Source organism: Lissotriton helveticus, chromosome 2_1, assembly GCF_964261635.1.
Source record: "Lissotriton helveticus chromosome 2_1, aLisHel1.1, whole genome shotgun sequence".
Taxonomy (NCBI): Eukaryota; Metazoa; Chordata; class Amphibia; order Caudata; family Salamandridae; genus Lissotriton; species Lissotriton helveticus.
The window spans coordinates 1,592,586,707-1,592,606,792 of NC_136059.1; the positions used below are offsets into that span (position 1 = coordinate 1,592,586,707).

Genomic DNA, 20,086 nt, shown 5'->3' on the forward strand with positions numbered 1-20,086 from the left:
TGTGTGTACTTTCATCAACTTTTGAAGGATCTCCAAGGGCTTGAGAAAAGAGCTTGCCTCCTGCTGAAATCTCAAGGACAACAGACTTCACCCACCAGCTCCCCAAGAGTGCTTTGGTAGTGCCTGCAGTTGTGCTGGATTTTTTGAGGAACTGTGCGTCGCAAGGAGCTGGAAGCGTGACTCACGAGCCAGAAGCGTGACGCCGAACTGCCGCTGCTGCTTCACAACAAGAGAGAGCCTCGCCGAAGAAGAGGATCGACGTCACAGCAGATGCCACGGCATCACCGGGAACCGTGTCGCAGTGCCTGTCGCGGCCCCCAAGAACCGCTGAGGGCCCACGAAGTGCCTCGCATTGGTGTAGAAGAGGATCGGCGTCGCAGCAGATGCCACCGCATCCCCGGGAAGTGTGTCGCAGGACCTGTCGTGGCTCGCATTGTTGTTGAAGCACCGTGCATCGCCACAGAAGAGGATCGACAATGCAGCAGACGCCGCCGCATCACCGGGAAGCGTGTCGCAGGGCCTGTCGCGGCTCGCATCATTGTCAACGTGCCTCGCATTGTTGGAGAAGAGGATCGACGTCACAGCAGATGTTCCGCATCACTGAGAAGCGTGTCGCAGGGCCTGTCGCGGTCCGCATCGTATCGCACCAAGAAGAAGACGACATCTTTATTTCTTTGCACCAAAAGTTCATTGCATCACGGCGTTGCTCGCTGCATCGCCACGGAAGCGCAATAAGAAACCGATGCATCACCTCCCCTCCCAGAGAAGAACCAACGGATCACCGTCCCCTACGCAGCAGTAGGGAACCGAGGCATCACCGTTCTTGCGTGTAAGGAAATGACGCATCACCTTCCCTGCAACTCTTTTGTTGTATTGCGTTATGCATCTAAAGGTTTTTTGTGGTTTGTGGTCTTGTGTTAAATCTATATAAAAGAATACTTATTTTTAATATACAACTTGTGTGATGTCCATCTGTAGTGCTGTCACTGGGTTACTGTATGTGTTCACAAATGCTTTACACACTGCCTCTGAGATAAGTCTGTCTACTCGTGCCAAGCTACCAAGGGGGTGAGCAGGGATTATTTTAGGAGTGTACCACCTTACCCTGGGCGTAAGGGTCCCTATTTGTCACAGGTACTTACCTATGCCAACTAGAGACCCCCAAATCTAACAACTATATTCTTGCTTCCTCTGAAAATGTGTCCTAAACATACTATGTTGGACCTTTGGAGAGGTCAGTAAAAATAATCAGCTGTGGGATAACAGAGGGTGACTCAAAATATTGATGTAAATTGAAAGTGCATGATTGGGAGCCTGTGTATTCTTTTAATTATATCATCAGGAGCTAAGAATAAAGTTGAATTGGTCCTAATGTTGGCATTTTTAACTTTAAATCTGATACAGGAACACAGGAGGTTACAATAAATAAGGCTTCTGAATATTTTTGTAACTGAAGCCTTCACTCTATTGCCCACTCTCTTGCAATGCTGACGGTATGTAAAATATAGAGGCAGCAACATCAGCAGTAGGGAGTGGGCAATAGAGTGAAGGCTACAGTTAGAAAATTATTCAGAAGCCTTATTAATTGTAACCTCCTATGTTCCTGTACAAAACATAGTTTTGGAAACAAACCCATGATTAGAAATGGTGTGAGTATGTAAGATCCATTGTTAGATGAATTAAAGATTAGGTCTTCTTATTTTGCTCTTCAGAATAGGTTAGGAAATACAATGGGTGAAGACACCACTGACACGGTATACAACCTTTACAACGAAACTTTTACAGCGACCTACCATTACAACGCAACTTTTACAACGCAAACTATTACAACGCATTGCGCTCGGGGGCGCTCTAGGAGAGGGAATAGGTTAATTTACTATCCAATAACCTTCCCTACTATCCACGGGGACTTGAGTTGGAATAGTAAATTAAACTATTCACTATCCAGCACCCCAAAGCGCTATGCGTTGTAATGGTATGCGTGGTAAAAACCGCGTTGTAAAGGTAGGCGTTGTAAAAGTATGCGTTGTAACGTCATACATCCCACTGACACATTCATAATGTTGAAATTGCCAGTGAGCAAGGGGTCAAGGATTGGTATAGGCAGGAAGGCACATAAAAGGAAACAACAAAAAGCATAGAGGCGCTTGCCACAGAACTACAGTGAGTGGGGCAGGGTAGAGATTGAGTGTGATGCTCGGAGAGATGGTTTGGGTGTCATGATAAATTAGCAATGTGAGCTATGCAACAGCCAGAATAAAGTAATTGAATAAGGTAGACTGATAACAATGTTCTTAAGCACACCACTCAACCACAGCAATTAAGTGCAGTGTCTGTGCCTATTGGTCAGAGCACTCCTCTACAGAATGCACATGTGCAGCACCATTTCCTACACACATTTTGCAGTTCCTACATGACTAAAAATTGTAATGATAAATTTGACTTTGCCATTAAAGAGTGAGTATCATTACAATTCCATGAGTCCCAAACATGACAGATCTTCCTCCTTTCAATTGGGAACCACAGCTCATTAGTTGTAATAAAGAACCCACAATTTTATCCTATGAGAGGAGTAGGCTCAACAGTAGTGCAAAACTAACTTGGGAGTTTTTCACTACCAGGACATGTAAAACTTAAAAGTACATGTCCTACCTTTTTAATTTAAAGTGATCAGCGTAATGTCTGCCTCATGCTTTATATGTGACTACTAACAGAAAGCTGCCTATCCTAACCGACAGGACTCCTCGAAGCTCATGGAGGAAGTAAAGGGCTGCTATTTCAGCCAGCCCTAGAGGACGTGAGTATTCCTTTTGAGGCTAGTCTCCTGGATAAACACACATTCCATGGCCCTAGAGGTTTCCCCTGGTAACGTAAAGCTGATGCTTGCAGTGCTTGAATGGACACTAAATTGATATGAATTCTACAAGCATTTCAAGCATGGCAGTGAAGAGAAAATACTCTAGATGAACACCACAAAGAAACATTTCAGTAGATGTATATATTTCCATCTTTCATAAATGGTGTGTGTTTGTACAGTTGCTTTTATTCTGTAGTTGGCTCTCAGCCTAGTATGGCTGATTCTAATACAGTACTTCTCGATGTGTGGCACAATGTAACATTGTTAAATAAATAAATATGATAATTATCGGTTCCAGTTCCTTCTTCAAAAACGTAATGCCAGGTTCCTTGAGCATATTTGTGACTGTGAGGAGGTTGTACCTTAGTTTTTTCACCTTTTTGGGGCATCACCATTTCTAAGTTTGAAATGCAAACAATCCTAAACTTACGCAAAAGTGTACATTTACCTTTGGGAATCAAGCCCAGAGTGTGTAAAACATTCACAGCTGATTGACTGCTACACGGGCCTCTCTTGTGCTTTTTCATGACTGTGGCAGTTCGAGACAGTTCACTATATAAGGGACAGTAATGAACAAACCTTGCAACTCTTCCTTGATTTCACTCTCGCTCCCGATGCCTTCGTCCTCGCTGCTGCCGTGGGACATGCCATCTTCCTCCTGGAAGAAGACAAGGTAAAAAGACATGTACTTGGAATTCAGACTGGTACAGATTATACCCGCTGCTGCTCAGTGTGTCCTTGCATTTCATTTCTACTAAATTCAATTACACGGCCTTCTCCCAGCTGCCAGGGGATGAATGGCAGGAGGGAGATGAATGAACACAACAGCTGAAATTGATTGATCCAAACATACAGACAGGTTGATTAAAGTGTCCAAAAGCAAAATGAGCAATAGTATTCAGCGGAAACCATTGGCTGCTTCTTTAATTAAATCTACTTTTGCTAAAAGGTCATCCACTACACTGTATGTAATTGGTTTATTATGAGATACACAGGGTTAACTTTTATGAGGAAAAATGATCATTTAGGAGCAAAATTGAAAGAGTCATGTAGGTTTTTTTTTGTTCCTCCACCACTTTTGCCTCTTGAGCACTAGCGTATTTCAGGTTGTGTATATGATTCAGTTCACACTAGTTAAAAAATTAGCAAGTGTAGCACACTCTATGGGCAGACCTGTGCAAACAAGCCTGAAGTGGGCAAATTGCAAAAAGAAGCTGTAGTTTAAAAATATGACGGTGGTTCTGTATCTAGGTGAGTTGGTTAATTTGTTATGTATTTTTTCAATACTCAAATCAATGTGAGTGGTTGAATAAATGAGTTTCTAAGTGAGCGTGATGGAGGCTCCGGCTTTGGCACTTATGGCGCCCAATGCAGCTGTCTCTTTAGGGGGTATGTGCACCAAACTCGAGGAGGTTAGAGGGGCGGGGCGATTGATTGCACCATAGTCACATGCACTCTGAAAGAACAAGTCCTTAAAACTAACAATGATGCATGCTTTCACAGAGCATGTGAAAATGGTGCTCCCCAAGCTTGGTACCCAGTGCAATGGTGTCCGAAAGCCGATATTGACAGTGGGTAAATGAGTGGACAGTACAATACATGAAACAATCAGCTTTGTGGCACTTTACACCTTTTACATTAAGGGACTCTTGTTGATTTATTTATTTTTATTTGAAAGCTTGCCTATTTCAAGATTGGTTATTACCATGAGGCTGAAGACCGGTGGTTGTCATAGCTTCTTCAAATTAGGGGCCCCAAACATAGAAGCAGAAACCACAAGTACCACAGGTACCACTGGTATCAGAGGGAAGGCTTAGGCAGACCTGCCAAATTACACAGTGCCATTGTGTGACACACAATAATACAACTCTTCACACTGTCATCCGGTGAGGAGCCAATATCATACGGTGGCAGGGAAAATGAGCTGAAAACCACTGTCATGCCCTCTCCTCACAACGTGAAATCCTTGTTTTAGTAGGCAGGTATGCTTATGAGGTCACAATCAGCTTTGCATTGTCAGGCTTTCACGGTACAAAAGGGGGTGGTGATGGACGGAGCATCTGAATCAATCAAACACTCACACCCAGTAAAAAGATCTGGGTTTAATCCATCACCGTTCTTTAGCCCACTCGGCCACCCCAGTTCAGACATGGCTATATGCAAATCAGTCTGACCCTGTGCCTCATGGGAACAGTCCAGCCCGAACTGCCAAGCCATGCCTTCCCTGGAGCGGAAACAAGCTTCCGAGGACCGGTTTCTGGCATTCCAGCCGTCTTCAGCCCGGCTTTCTTGAATCCAGTGGCAAAGTGAGCAAGTGACTCACGTCTGAGCATACCCTGCCACACTTATGGCGGCCAAAAGCGGTACAAAAGGGGGTGGTGATGGACGGAGCATCTGAATCAATCGAACACTCACACCCAGTCAAAAGATCAGGGTTTAATCCATCACCGTTCCTTAGCCCACTCTGCCACCCCAGTTCAGACATGGCTATATGCAAATCAGTCTGACCCTGTGCCTCATGGGAACAGTCCAGCCTGAACTGCCAAGCCATGCCTTCCCTGGACCGGAAACAAGCTTCCGAGGACCGGTTTCTGGCATTCCAGCCGTCTTCAGCCCGGCTTGCTTGAATCCAGTGGCAAAGTGAGCAAGGGACTCACGTCTGAGCATACCCTGCCACACTTATGGCGGCAAAAAGTGGTACAAAAGGGGGTGGTGATGGACGGAGCATCTGAATCAATCAAACACTCACACCCAGTCAAAATATCTGGGTTTAATCCATCACCGTTCTTTAGCCCACTCTGCCACCCCAGTTCAGACATGGCTATATGCAAATCAGTCTGACCCTGTGCCTCAGGGGAACAGTCCAGCCCGAACTGCCAAGCCATGCCTTCCCTGGACCGGAAACAAGCTTTCAAGCAGGGAAGAGCCATGCTTTGTTTCCTGCTGGCGATTGCAGGTGTTAACTACTGGCACTCATTTTTGGGGACCTCAAACTATTTCTCATCAGAATTTAAAACACAGCAAGAGAGAGAAAGTTGGAAATTAGTGAAAGATGAAGATGAGAAACAGTGACAAAGAGAAAACAGGGATGGAAAAAAACTAAATAGACTGGAAGCGTAGGGTGGTAGAAAAACAATCAGGAGGTGTAAGGTATGGTACCAAAATAACATTGTCAGAATAATTTCTTACATAAATATTGTGCCCTAAATATTGTTTAGAGAAATATTGCCACATTCATGGTAATATGAGAATGTCAACACAGTTTTTATATCAGGGTACATATTTGTTACACATTCCAGGTCTCATGTTTTAATAAAGCCTAAGGGCCTTATTATGAGTTTGGCGGTGCAGGTTCGGGACTGCAACTCTCCCACACTGCCAAACCCGTGTTGAAACACCCCAGCAGATTAGTAGTTTTCTCCTGTCTGGTGGACTGTTCTTAGGTGTTCCCTTGGCGGTGCCTATGAAATAGGTACCACGATGGGAACTTCAAAATCAGTACCTGCAAGCCATGGACTGCTGCAGTCCATACATTGAAGGTACTTGGTGTGTGCACACAGGGGGGCACACCATGTGCCCCGTTGCATGCACCCCATGGCGCATAGGCACAACGGGGCCCTGTAAGGTTCTCTTTGTTTCCTCACTGCAACACCTTTCATGGCAGTGAGGAAACTTGTAATATGCTTGGCAGGGCCACACCACCCCGCCAAGCATATTGCGGCTTCAATACGGTTGCACCACAGCCTGGAATCTCTGATCCCTGGTGGTTGCAGTGGTCCCAGGGTGGCACGACTGGCACGGTTGCAATAGTGTGGTCAGAAGACTGCAACTGCTGCACCCCCACGAGTCTGGACGATCTGTAGACCGCGAGACTCGTAATAAAGCCCTAATTGTTTTGTTTGTTTGTTTGGTCACAATTTTATCTTCTATAAAAACTAGAAACTGACAAGTGATATAGTAAATGCTTGCTTAACTTTCCCAAACATTTTGCTTTTAGTTAGTGAAGCATTTATTTCAAGATGGCTTCTATAATCACCAGATAGAATATGCTAATTCTTGCTATTGTCTTAAAACAAAAAGCCTTTCATGAATTGGGAAAGGAATATCTCTCTGGGAGGCAGAACAATACCCATAACTGTACATAGAGTATCAAGATATATTTCTGACCATAATATTCTAACAACCTGTGAAGAAACAAAACTAGAAAGCTGTGGGATTCTGAAACAATCTGCTGGCTGGGCCAGTGGCGGGCTCATAAGAAAATCTTTAGCCCCTTCACTAGTTTTTTTAAATATTAAGCACTGGGCAAAGGCGTAAGTGGGGGTTTTAACAACCACCAAAGGGAGGCAGTGGACATATTGTCCTGTTTCTTGCAACTCAGGATTAAGCAGCAATTCATGTTGTAGTCATATTGAGAATGAAACACAACAGAGGCGGGGAGACATTTGAGAATTGAGTTAAGTAGTGCACATTTTATTAGGCCAACTACTACTGACCTTTTATCTGATTGAGACTTTGGTTTACTTCAATCAATTAAGATCATAGGTGATATGTGCTCAGTGTACATATCAGCACTACTGCAGCTGTCCTTTTGGCGTATCATATCCCAATGAGCTCCAAAGGACACCTTGTGATCTCTTCTCAAACTTACGTTTAAAAGTCTCCTTATGGAATACAGATTTAATAAGCAGAACAATATCTAACATAAACAGCAGCCACAACCGACAAAAACAGATTACATGATAAAACTAGAGTATTTTTTTGAAGAAACTCATGTTGATAATTGTGATACATTTAATTAATATTTCTTCATTTACCAGGATAAAGGCCTAGGAGCTGTGGTGTGAAGAAAAATAGATGTGTATTGAGCAATTCAATTGAAATTGACGTTGCCTGGAAACAGTATTTCAGTAATGTATGGAACCTTTCACTAGATTCTTATAAATACGTATCTACCACTTACAGTTGAAACATTGTTTTAATAACTCACTTTGAACAAAAGATCCAGCAAGCTGCTCAGCAATTCCAAGGCAAAGTCTATGGAGCTTATTTACAAACTGCATTTTGCAATACGTGTAGTAGTACTACCTTAGATAATCTTATATATTATAAAGTGTAATAAACTTTGTAAATGTTCCCTATACTATATCATGTGGAATGATCTACCCTGAATTTCCCCTCTTCTATAATCAATGCAAATGCCAGCCAATATTTCAAGTATTACAAGAATCCAATGTAGCCATTTCTCTCATTCAGGTAACTGTTGTTCCACATTAACAGATACGCTTTAAGAATCATTGATTTCTAGATGAGCTGTAGGTACAGCTTATCATGCTGTTATCAAAGCATGATAAGACTAGAACACCTGTGCTTGTATTATAGACAGGGCGCATGGTACCTGTTTGTGCCACAGCCCAGCTTTTAACTGGTTTGCCAGGTGCAAACAGGGACAGTGCACCCTGTTACAATTAATGCATTACATCAGTTCAGCCACAAAAGCACACTGCCCTGGGGGCAGAACATTCAGTGAAAGAGCTGCTTACAAGACACTCTCAGTTTCACCATGCAGGCAGCATTCCTAGGCACTTTAGAGATGTCACAGAGATCCCTCTGCAGGCAGTCTCCGTAAGTGACTGCTCCTGCCTGCAGAGGAATGTCTGGGGCTTTTTTCCCCACCTCCAGAGGAATGCGTTAAAGAGTTGCACTGATACTGAGTCACATTTTTCTGGAGCTCAATCATTGCATATCCTAAGGGTTTATTTGCCTCTGTACATCCATCCATAATAGGGTGCAAAAGCAAAGTGATTCCTTCATTTTCATGGGTCACCCGCCTTTGCAAATGAGGGAATGCCTAAACAAAATAGTGATGTTGCTACATGTGTGCCAGCACTATCAGCATTACCTAAAGGGCCGCACAAGCACCTGCAGCCACTCCTGTAATACCATAGTGCCCCCAGAGTTCCCAGGGCACTATGTATAATATGGTCCCTGATAATCTGGTGTACATTTTGCTTTAGGCAAATTTCATCAATATTCTAGAAATTACTCTTTTTTTGATCTTGAAAGAACTGTATCCAGCACAGTGTCGATAATGATATCAACTGAGTGGAGTGGTGTGGCTCACTGGTTAGAGGCGGCAGACCCGAGAGCAGAGAACGGGCTGGGACCAGGGTTCGATTCCCCACGTGGCAGGGTCTTGGACCAGGATCAGCGGACTTGATAATTCTCGCCTCGGTGCCTACTCTATCCGGGGACCACACTCGGTAACTCTGGGCATTAAGCTTGCCTCATCTCCACAACGGCCCCCCACAAACGCCAGGGATGCCTGGTTTCACCTTGGAGACCGCCAGGAGGGACTATCTCACAGGGAAAGCCAGGACGGGTTCCCCAGCGGTCTATAGCGCTACGAGGCCTGCGGTGCGGGTAGCAGTGCGCTTTACAAGACACACTTTACCTTTTTTTTTACCTTTTTAACTCATAGATAAATTGGCCATCCAATTCTTGTGATAATGTTAGGTAAACAATTAAAGAAAATCAAAAGGGGCTTGATTTTCAAATATTTTGCCTTGAGTAGGTGTGACTTAATTGTGGAGTACTCCGGATGTACTCCTCAATTCCAGGAGTAAATCAGGAGTAAGACAGGATTATTTCTAATCTACGCTGGGAAGGCTATTTTTAATAGTTCGTCTGTTACTTTCCATTTCAGATCTCACTCTCACTCCCATTTTTAATATGGCAAGAGCTTCAGTATTTCATCTTTTACAACAAGTAAAATGAAGGCACATAGATGACCACCATCACTCAACAAGATGTTGTGAATGACTGCAAATTCCTAGGTGGTCTCTGGAAAAAAGCTCCATCCACGAGCATTTATTGACTAGCCCTGGGTGCAATGGAGTGAAGAAATAGAAAATGTGGCTGTTCAATATAGCTTCTCTTGATGCTGTCGTCATTGGGGCCGTGTTTTTTTGCTGCCGCACTCTTCCCCCTGGTGGGACATCAGGTCCCAGGGTGCACCGAGGGCCAACAACCGGCCACAGCTGCTAGGGGAGAGGATTGGTTATCTTGCACTTTTAGCGCTGCCTTCTCCCCCGCAGCACAGGACGCTATCATCGTTAGGGCCGTTCTTTGCTGCCGCACTCTTCAACCTGGTGGGACATCAGGTACCAGGGTGCCCCGAGGGCCCACATCCTACCACAGCTGCTAGGGGAGAGGCATGGCTATCTCATGCTTTTAAGGCTGCCTTCTCCCCCGCAAAATGGGATGCTGTCATTGTTAGGGCCATATTTCTTTGCTGCCGCACTCTTCAACCTGGTGGGACACCAGGTCCCAGGGTGCACTGAGGGCCCACAAACTGCCACAGCTGCTAGGGGAGAGGCATGGCTATCTTGCGTTTTTAGCACTGCCTTCTCCCCGCAGCGTGGGACTCCGACATCATTGGGGCCATGTTTCTTTGCTGCTGCACTCTTTACCCTGGTAGAACATCAGGTCCCAGGGTGCCCCGAGGGCCCACAACCTGCCACAGCTGCTAGGGGAGAGGCGTGGCTATCTCACGCTTTTAATGATGCCTTCTCCCCCGCAGCGTGGGACGCACCCAGGCAAAGCCCGGGCCAAGGGCTGGCCAGTACTGAGTCCATCAGAGCCAGGAAGAGGCAGGGCAGGGCCATCCTCCTTGACTTTGATATTTTTGTCACGTTGTTTGCCAGCTGGTAAGTCTTCTTACTCATTTCCTATTTTGCTCCTGGATGACTTTGACCTCTTGATTGGAGGTGGCCACTAATTTTGTAAAACTCTAACACGCTACCAACGAGGAACATTTCAACTTTCCCCTTTCTGTGTCGAGTCCACATTGAATTATTGCAGCTAACAAGACCATTGATCTCTTGCCTTTCTCCTTATTTCCTATTAAGATTGATTTGAGATAAAGCATTCTTAGAAAGGGAAATACGCTTAGTGCTGTAAGATCCAGGATATAGACCTGCTAACATGGGAAAGCGAAAAGCCACGGAGGATCTAGTTAAGGGGAAATCTACAAAAATAAGAAAAAATGAAGGGGAGAACTGTACCCTAGAAACATTGATGATTTGATAGAAGTAGTTGAAACGCTATTGAACGGTAAATGTAAGCCAGTCAGTAAACAAAAGGACAAGATCACAACATTTTATAGGAAAAGCGAGGCTAACCCAGCGGGAAACAATCCCCTTAGTTTAGGTGAAACGTGTGCAACGATTGAAACTGTACCCTCCAAAACCATTATCCCCAGTAAGATCTCACACAGCACACTTATAGAGACATACAAGTGCCACAGGACATAAATCAACCAGCCGCAGAGGGCTCATACTGTAGCGATAGGAGAAAGGAGGGCACACCGACAATAGTATGTTCAATAGGTACTTACCACTAACGTTGTTAGATGATGATATCACCCCATCTACATCTGAAAATCTCAACCAGCCACTGCACCTACAACATGCTAATCAGCAAGCCCAAATAAAAACAAATTATACTCTCTCAAATGAGAATAAAATACTGGCTGATGGGGTACAAGATAGTAACAACGCCCAGTTGATAGCAGAGCTAAAACAGATGCTACATGTCTTAAAAGAAGAGGTTGCAAATTTAAAAACAGTAATTGGGACACATACCTCTAATAGAAACAATGGGAATATGTTGAGACAGGACCCCATGGAGGGGATTCAAGGTTACAACCAGGGCCGGACTGAAACCCAAAACCGGCCCTGGCAAAGTGCTCGGCCCCCCCCCCGGGGGATTGGGGGTGCAGCCGAGTTGTTTGGCAGGGCCGGTTTCGGCCGATTTTGTTACAGAGGCCGATATTGCAGCTATGCTGCAAAAAAGGCCCTATAAACAAAAACGCCGCCCCCCCCTCAGGGCCCAAAACTGACCCGAACCTGGTGGCCCACCGGGAAAGCGCCCAGTGCCTGCTATGGCGAATCTGGCCCTGCTTCTCTTGATTTCTGATAAAGGGTGGAGTTGAAGGGTGCCCTGGGCACTGGCACAAGCAAGTAAAATGAGCACCATCCATCTAGTTGAATAGTATAGTACAGGCATTGTTAGGGTACAGTGGTGGACCCTAAGATCTCCGGGCCCCTGTGCCACTGCACCTGCCGCACCAGAGTCGGACTGAGAACGAAAACGGGCCCTGGCAAAGTGCTCAGCTGCCCCCCTGTGGGGGGCGTTGAGGGTGCGACTGAGCTCTTTGCCGGGGCCGGTTTTCTGACGATTTTGTTACAGGGCTGATTTTCCAGTTATGCTGCAAAAACGTCCGCCAGGGGCCCAAAACCGGCCCCCACCCTTCCGGCGCACCGGGGAATTGCACGGTGCCCGCAACGGCCAGTCCGGCCCTGGTTACAACGGGATTCTAAGGGACGATCCCCAGGCTTCCAATACAGCACAACAACGGATGCAACCCAATAGTCATGTTTAGAATTTGGTTGGGGACGTCAAAGCGGTACCGCATGAAAGGGGAAACATTGTCAACAATAGTTGGAAGAGGAATAACCTAGGTACAGAGAGAGGAAACGTAGAGAGAAGGGATACATGCAGGGCAAGAGAGAAGGATGCACCAAATCAAGTTGACAACAAAAAGTTCAACTTCTACTGCAACAGGGAGGGGACATTTACATTTTTCATTTGGAACTACAATAAGTAGAAACAGAGAGGAGGCACGTCAGATAACCCACATGACACAATATCCAAGCACTAGACACATTGATCTTAGGCAGAACACCATCAGCATCAAACCCAGGGATAGATCAAGATCGCTGGGCTGTATAATCTTTATGACCAATGTACCCAAGCTAACTCTCTCATTCTATAGAGAGGACGAGGATTCATTGAAAAATAAGGCCATACACTGGATTAGATGCAACCGTGCGTGCCTTTCAGTGATACACTTAGACATAATAAGAGTGGAAAGATTATCAAACAAAAGCGATCTTTTTGATACAATACTACTGGTCCTTCAATCTCAGAGGCTGATTGATGATCTGATTTCACTGGAACTAAAAGTACCCCTAAACTCGAGCTGTATGGTGAGATTCAAATTAAATAGGCCTTCCTGAAAGGAAGGAAATAGACATCTACTGTGTATATGCTCGAAATACACACATGAGCCAGTCCAGACCAAAAATGTCCTTTTTAAAAAAAAATATATATTTTTATTTTAATGTCACAAACAACAAATGAGAAAACAACCAAACAAACATAACACAAGCAATAATAGAACCAACAAGAGCATCACAAATTGAGTAATCCTTAAAAAAATGAAAATTCCGCGTATCTCGAATAAGATAGTCAGACAAATAATACTCTAAATAAGTAAAATCTAAATCACAATCAAATTCATGGCCACTTAGAATAGGAGAGAAAAAATTATACGTACAAATGGAATAATAAATGAGACCAGCGCAAATTAAGAACCCCAGAAAATATGGAAAGGAAAAGAAAAAAAGAAGAAAAAGAAGACGTAGAGCAAGCAACAGCAATTAATCCCATTGCAAACTTGCCCACACCTTCCCTAATTTGACCCTAGACCGTACACCCCGGGCTTTTGCTAACGCTAATTCCATTTCATAAACTCCCCTGAGCAGCAACCAAAAATCAATAATCTTAGGACTCGCTGCCTCAATCCAGGCCCTGGCAATGCAGAGCCGCGGAGCAATAATAACAATTGAGACTAGTGATTTTGGTAGATTACCTGACTCGGTGACCACACCCAGAATTATTTCTCTTTCCATTAGCTGCATCGATGTACCTGACATCCTACTTAACACCAAGGCAATCTCCAACCAGAATGTATTTAAGCATGGGCATGAGAAAAACATGTGTCTAAGATCCGCAGCATACAAGTTGCACTTTGGGCAGAAAGATTTCAAAGAGCCCTGGGAGTTTGCCCATTTTGAAATAATCTGCGGAGTATAATAAAGCATAAACATAATACGATGCTGGTGCAACTTTAGATTGATTGAGGAAACGGCAGAATTAATTGTAGCCAGGGACTCACGAAAATCTTCCATGGTAATTCCAGTTAAAAACATCTGATTAATCTTAGCTACCTTCATCACACCATCATCCATCGTTTCTTGCATAAAACACTGATAGGTTTTACCAATCTGACCCCGGGCAGAAGTGTGAAAAATAACCCTAAGTACAGCAGTAGTATCAGGGAGAGCATACAAACCCTTCTCTTGCAGAAAATAATTTCTAATTTGCAGATACTTAAAAAATGAGTTCTGTAGTATCCCAAACTCACTTTTTAAGGAGGCAAATGACCTAAAGCCCCCTTCATCATAAATCTGCCCCAGGTGAATTATTCCAGCCCGTTGCCACTTTCTGCAGACGGTGTCCGACAAAATTCTCGGGAACCTAGGGTCATCCCATAAATAAGTAATTTGTGTAAATCGGGCAAAGAATACGTTTTACAGATATCTTGCCATATATTATAGATATGCCTAGCTACCTTAAAGCGAACTCTCTTGAAATAGTTTGGGTCCGACATATAGTATAACAAGAAACCACTGTTAAGACCAAATGTAAGCTGATACGCTAACCAGGTTTTACCCACCGTTGGACCAAAAAGTACACTCTGAATACGATTCAGACAGGCAGCCCAAAACTAGGTTTTAAAATCGGGAAGCTGAAAACCACCTTGCTCATAGGTCAACTTAATATATCTGAGAGCTCTCCTTGCTTTGCGATAGCCCCATATAAAACTGGCAATAACAGAATCGAGTCGCTTAAAAAAAGAATTTGGGATCCTTAAAGGAATTGAGCGAAATAAATAAAGAAATTTGGGCAGGATATTCATTTTTACTATGTTGCATCTCCCAATTATAGTTAGCGGCAGCCTATGCCACCTACGCAAATCTTCCGTGATTTGTCCGAGTAGACGTTCACAGTTCAATGACATAAAATCATTTATACATCCACTGAGACGAATTCCGATATAAGTAGCTGTCGTAGTCACACCAAGCTGTGCTACAGGAGATGCAGAAACATAATTAAGAATGGTCTGCGTTTTGTTAAGATTAAGCTTATAGCCAGAGAGAGAGCCAAAACATTGCGCCTCTTGTATATTTGCATCAATCGCTACTTCAGGTCCAGCAGTAAATACTGCAATGTCGTCTGCATAGGCCGTAATGTTTAGAGATATACCATTAAAGCAGACAGGAGAGATAGAATTGTTATAGAGAAGATGCCTAAAATAGGGGTCGATATAGAGGGCGAATAATAATGGAGAGAGAGGGCAACCCTGACGGGAGCCCCGCTGGATGTTGACTATCCCGGATGTACAGCCGTTCAACTTGATAGCTGCCACCTGATTACGATACAGTTGCTGGACTACCGAGATGAACCTCCGCCCAAGGCCAAATGATTGCATAGTGCTCCATAAAAACCCCCAAGCGACCTGATCGAAGGCCTTCTCGGCGTCCAGCATTATCATGCCAATCCGCTCCTTTAGTTGACCAGCTACATCAAAAGCTTCGTAGAATGTATTTATATGCGCCACCCTGTCCCTACCTGGTACAAAACCATGTTGTTCTTCTGAAACCAATAGGTGCATACATGGGGCTATCAGACCAAAAATGTTAGAAGGCAGTCGATTGACTAAGGACCCGGAAAATCATAAAAGACAGGATGACAGGCTTCCCCCTATCCCCACATGTCTACCAGTAAAAGTTAAAGGGAGACCCCTGACAGAAAATTGCCAATCAAAAGCCCAAGAGCTCCTTGAACCTGGTCTTGCAGTCCTAGAACCTGATGCTTCACAGATAAGTACAACCCATAGTAGAGAAGAATCTCAGCACATAATAAAGCGCTTAATATCATGGAACATAGCAGGCGTAAAACAGAAGGTAATAGATCCAGACTTGCAGGAGTATATGAATAAATATGACATATGCCTACTACAAGAAACCTGGCCCTTATATCCTCTGCATAAGATGGGTTATAGAACGATTAGTGTTAATGCAGTTCCATCAACTAAAGGCAGACCATCAGGAGGGTTAGCAATATGGGTTAAGATCACGCTAAAGATAGAAATTGAGAAACTAGATCTACCATTGCGTGATATAATTGGGATAAAAATAAAGAACCATAACCAAACAGATGTTTATTTGGTTAATGTTTACAATAGACCGATAGTATCCAGTATGGAATCGCCAGATATAGAGCAGTTGGACACATCTTGAGTTCCATTGAGTCCAATATATCACTCATCATAGGAGGAGATTTCAATTCTAAATTTGAGCCTGTAGTGGGCCTCAAGAATATCTTAGAGGAAGAGAACATGGCAAGAGTAACTTCATTGCTGGAGGCTGGTACCTCAGTTCCTTTCACATCTACAGCAGTTCAGTTGGTTCTATTTGTGTTGGGTCAAGGACTGAGGGCCTGCAATAGCAGGCTACCGTCAGACAGCCCAAGTGCGTATACTTTTAAATGAGGTACCACTAGGAGCAAAATTCACTATATATTGTCTAGTGTAAACATGTGGAGTAGCCTAATAGACCTAAAAGTTTAGCAAAGAGAGGATAGTGATCACTACCCATTATGTATAACATTGGAAGGAACCTTTTTTGAAACCTGGGAATTGGGGCGGTGACCCTAATATTGGAAACCAACTACAACCAATCGTCATCAATAATCGGAGCACTAAAATGGCCAACTATTGTAGGTTATTAAGAAACTATGACAAAGATTTATAACACCTTTTCTGATGTCCTCCCGCCATACATAAATACTACCTTAGGCAAGTTCCCAAGCATACAGATCCATCAGATTATGGAAGAAAAATTTAAATTGCTTCTGAGTAAAAACCACAAAAATCACATAGGGTCGAAGCCAACCAAAAACATTCTCACAACCCTTGGTTTACCAAGAACTATCGAGAAGCAAAGCTCCAATTGCTAGAGGCAAAAAGATCCAGTACTGCACTAAATATTAGAGACACTAGGGCAAAGTATAAGAAAACAGTAGCATACGCAAAAAAAGATGGGGAAGATTGTAACTGGAATGACCTGGTTATAGAAGCCAAAAAGAAGGACCCTGCTGGATTCTGGAATGCAATAGCTTGAGGAAATAAAACTGGTAATCGTGGCATGGACCACTATTTGGACCCGGGCAAATGGAAGAATCACTTCTCCACTTTTTACTCTGAAGATGCAGACCTGGGAGCTAGCAATACTTCTACCTTGGGGACACATTTGCAGGAAATTGCCTGGCCTGGCACAAATAGCATCCCATTCTTTACACTAGACAATACAGTGGCAGCAATTGGAAGTATTATGCCAGTAAAAGCACCAGGGCACGACAAGATCCCAGGGGTTCTCCTAAGGCATGACAAAACAGTTTGGACACTCTATATAAACAAACCCTATATAAACACCCTATAACAAACTGGGAAGTCAACAGTTTGTTGATGATATGGCCTCCAACTTTAAAAGCAAAGTGTTGGATATTGTTTGCAATTTTAAAGATGGCTTAGGTGCCCAGTCGGTTCCTAGTTCGCAGGCGGCAGTTGCCGGCATGAGCAGGTTTCTCGTGTTCTCTCCTGTGTCGGCTGACACAGTGAGCCATCTCATTTTGGCCTCTAAATCAGGTTCTCCATCGGATCCGTACTCGTCAGCCTTTCTGATGGATCTAGTCGACCTGGTGAGTCCCATTTTGGCAGACATTTTCAATAGGATGTTCTCCTCAGGCAGTTTTCCTACTATCTGGTAGGAGACCTCCGTTCTCCCGCTTCTCAAGAAACCTACCTTAGATGTATCCGTGACATCGAATTACCGCCCCATTGCACGCCTTCCTCTCCCAGCTAAAATCGTGGATAAAATTATGAATGTCCAATTGACACAGTTCATTGATGATAACGGGCTGTTGGACCATTCTCAGTTTGGTTTCCGCAAGGAACACAGTACCGAGACTGCACTTATTAAGGCTACCGAAGAAATCAGAGCGGTTATGGATGGGGGAGGCACCGCGGCATTATTTCTACTTGATCTCTCCGCCGCGTTCAACACTGTTGATCATACTCTCCTGACCCACCGATTAAAATCTTTAGGTGTGGAAGACATGCCATTGGCCTTGCTTGCCTCCTTTTTGCAGGAGAGGAGATCAACGGTGTCGCTCGACGGGTTCAATTCGGAGCCTTATGAGCTGCCTTGTGGGGTTCCGCAGGGAAGCTCGTTGAGCCCACTGTTGTTTAGTGTTTATGTCACTGAACTTGCGTTGCTGGTCAGAGATTATTGCTTCTCATTAACATCGTACGCAGATGACTCTCAGATTGTGGTTGCAGCTCATAAAAAACAGAGCTCCCCGGCTGTGCAATTCCATTACTGCATGGCCGCTATTAACATCTGGATGAGCAGTCACTGCCTTAAATTAAACTCCGAGAAGACGGAAGTGTTGATTTTTGGCAATCTTCAACCTTCCTGGAGCAATCTCTGGTGGCCTATAGAAATGGGCCTGCCGCCCAATCCAACGACAAAGACCAGAAACTTGGGCATTCTGATTGACAACAGATTGACGTTCATTCAACAAACCAATGCCATCGTGTCTGCGTCCTACTTCCTGATAAAAAAAATCAAGAAGATACTTCCCTACATTCCTGAGGGCAACCAAGAAAGTGGTCATTACCTCCCTTATCCAGTCCAAGTTGGATTATTGCAACAGGCTTTATTTGAATTCCCAGAAGCAGTGCCTGAGGAAACTGCAGGCAGTTCAAAATTCAGCGACTCGCCTTTTGCTGAGCCTCTACCGGCATAAATCCATCTCTGACGAAATTCGGAAGTTGCATTTGCTTCCAGTGGTGCAACAAATCAAATTCAAGGCACTGTGTGTGGCTTTTAATGCCTTGACACTAAGGGTCCGTTGTTCTTACAGGAGCTCTTTAGTTGGTGCCAGCCAGGTAGATCACTTCGCTCCACGGGTGCCAAACCACTAACAGTGCCGAAAATTCGGACCCTGCAGTGGGGAGGACGGAGCTTTCAGTACGGTACCTCCAAGCTGTGGAACCTGCTGCCACCCGAGATCAGGAAGGCTAGCTCTCTTTTGAGCTTTAGAAAAAACTTGAAAACTTGGTTGTTTCAGTATATAGAGTCGGTTGGGGTTCTGCTCATGGTTCTAGCGCCGAGACACCATTTTGGTATTTGTGCGCTTTATAAATATCATTATCATTATCATTATCATATAAACTTACTCTGTAAAGCCTTGGCTGCAGGGGCATCAATACCTGACTCTTGGAAGGGGGCCGAAATAGTTCAAATTTTTAAGAAAGGTAATCGCCAAGATCCTGCAAACTAAAGGCCATTAAGCCTAATTGATACCTTGTGAAGGTTCCAGGCAAAGCATATTTGCTAGGGGAAAATAATATCTTATCACAATATCAAGCTGGATTTAGAACAAAAACTAGCACAATAGACAAGGTTTTTAGATTATTGTGCAGATCTTGGAAATATACTATTTTAAAGAGAGCACATCTGTACATAGTTTTTATAGATTTGAAGGCAGCCTGGACCTTATTCCCAGAAGGTACTCCTTAAAAACCCAGGGAGTTATGAGGCTTCACAAAGATAATTATGCAAAAGTTAGATGGGAACCCAGGGGTATATTGACGGATGCAATTCCTATAAACAGAAGAGGAAAGGCAGGAATGTGTGCTGGCACCAACCCTTTTCTTTTTATACGTGAACAAGGTCATGCAATAACTCCAGGGTTGGGATCATGACTCGCCAAAATTGGGACGGGTGCCAGTGCCTGCATTACTCTTTGCCAATGAAACAATCCTAATGTCACAAACACCCAAGGGCTTACAAACACTTTAGATACTTTTAAAGGGTTTTGTATGTCAAAGGGCCTTCGAAATAAATTCAAATACAACTAAATATGTGGCTGTTAATCCACATAAATCTTTAAAGAAAAAGATCATGGTGCAGAGACAAAAACTGGAATATGTGGCTAATTTTAATTATCTGGGTATTACACTTGACATGAAGCTGTCATGGAAAGCACACATCCAAAAGTCTAAGTTAGTTTTGTTGCAATCTGCAATGGCAATTGTGAAAAAACAACAGAGCAGTATATCAAAGGCAGTGTCACTGGCCCTAGAAGTATATAAGTACAGGGAGCAATCAGCATCTCTTTATGGTGCAGGGCTTTGGGGGTCAATAGCCAGAATATGGTTGCTAGACAGGAAAACTAATTCTTAAGAATGTT

General features: G+C 43.9%; 1 protein-coding gene across 3 annotated transcripts in view; it reads right to left on the reverse strand.

Moving 5' to 3' along the window:
* Window positions 1–20,086, reverse strand: part of LOC144818798 (phospholipid-transporting ATPase ABCA1-like) — a 3,252,877-nt gene that overhangs the window by 1,415,847 nt on the left and 1,816,944 nt on the right. For all 3 annotated transcript variants that reach the window (XM_078676562.1, XM_078676560.1, XM_078676561.1), the window contains exon 24: window positions 3,437–3,515. In XM_078676562.1, the coding sequence (XP_078532688.1) occupies window positions 3,437–3,515 (79 nt within the window). The remainder of the gene's footprint in view (window positions 1–3,436; window positions 3,516–20,086) is intronic.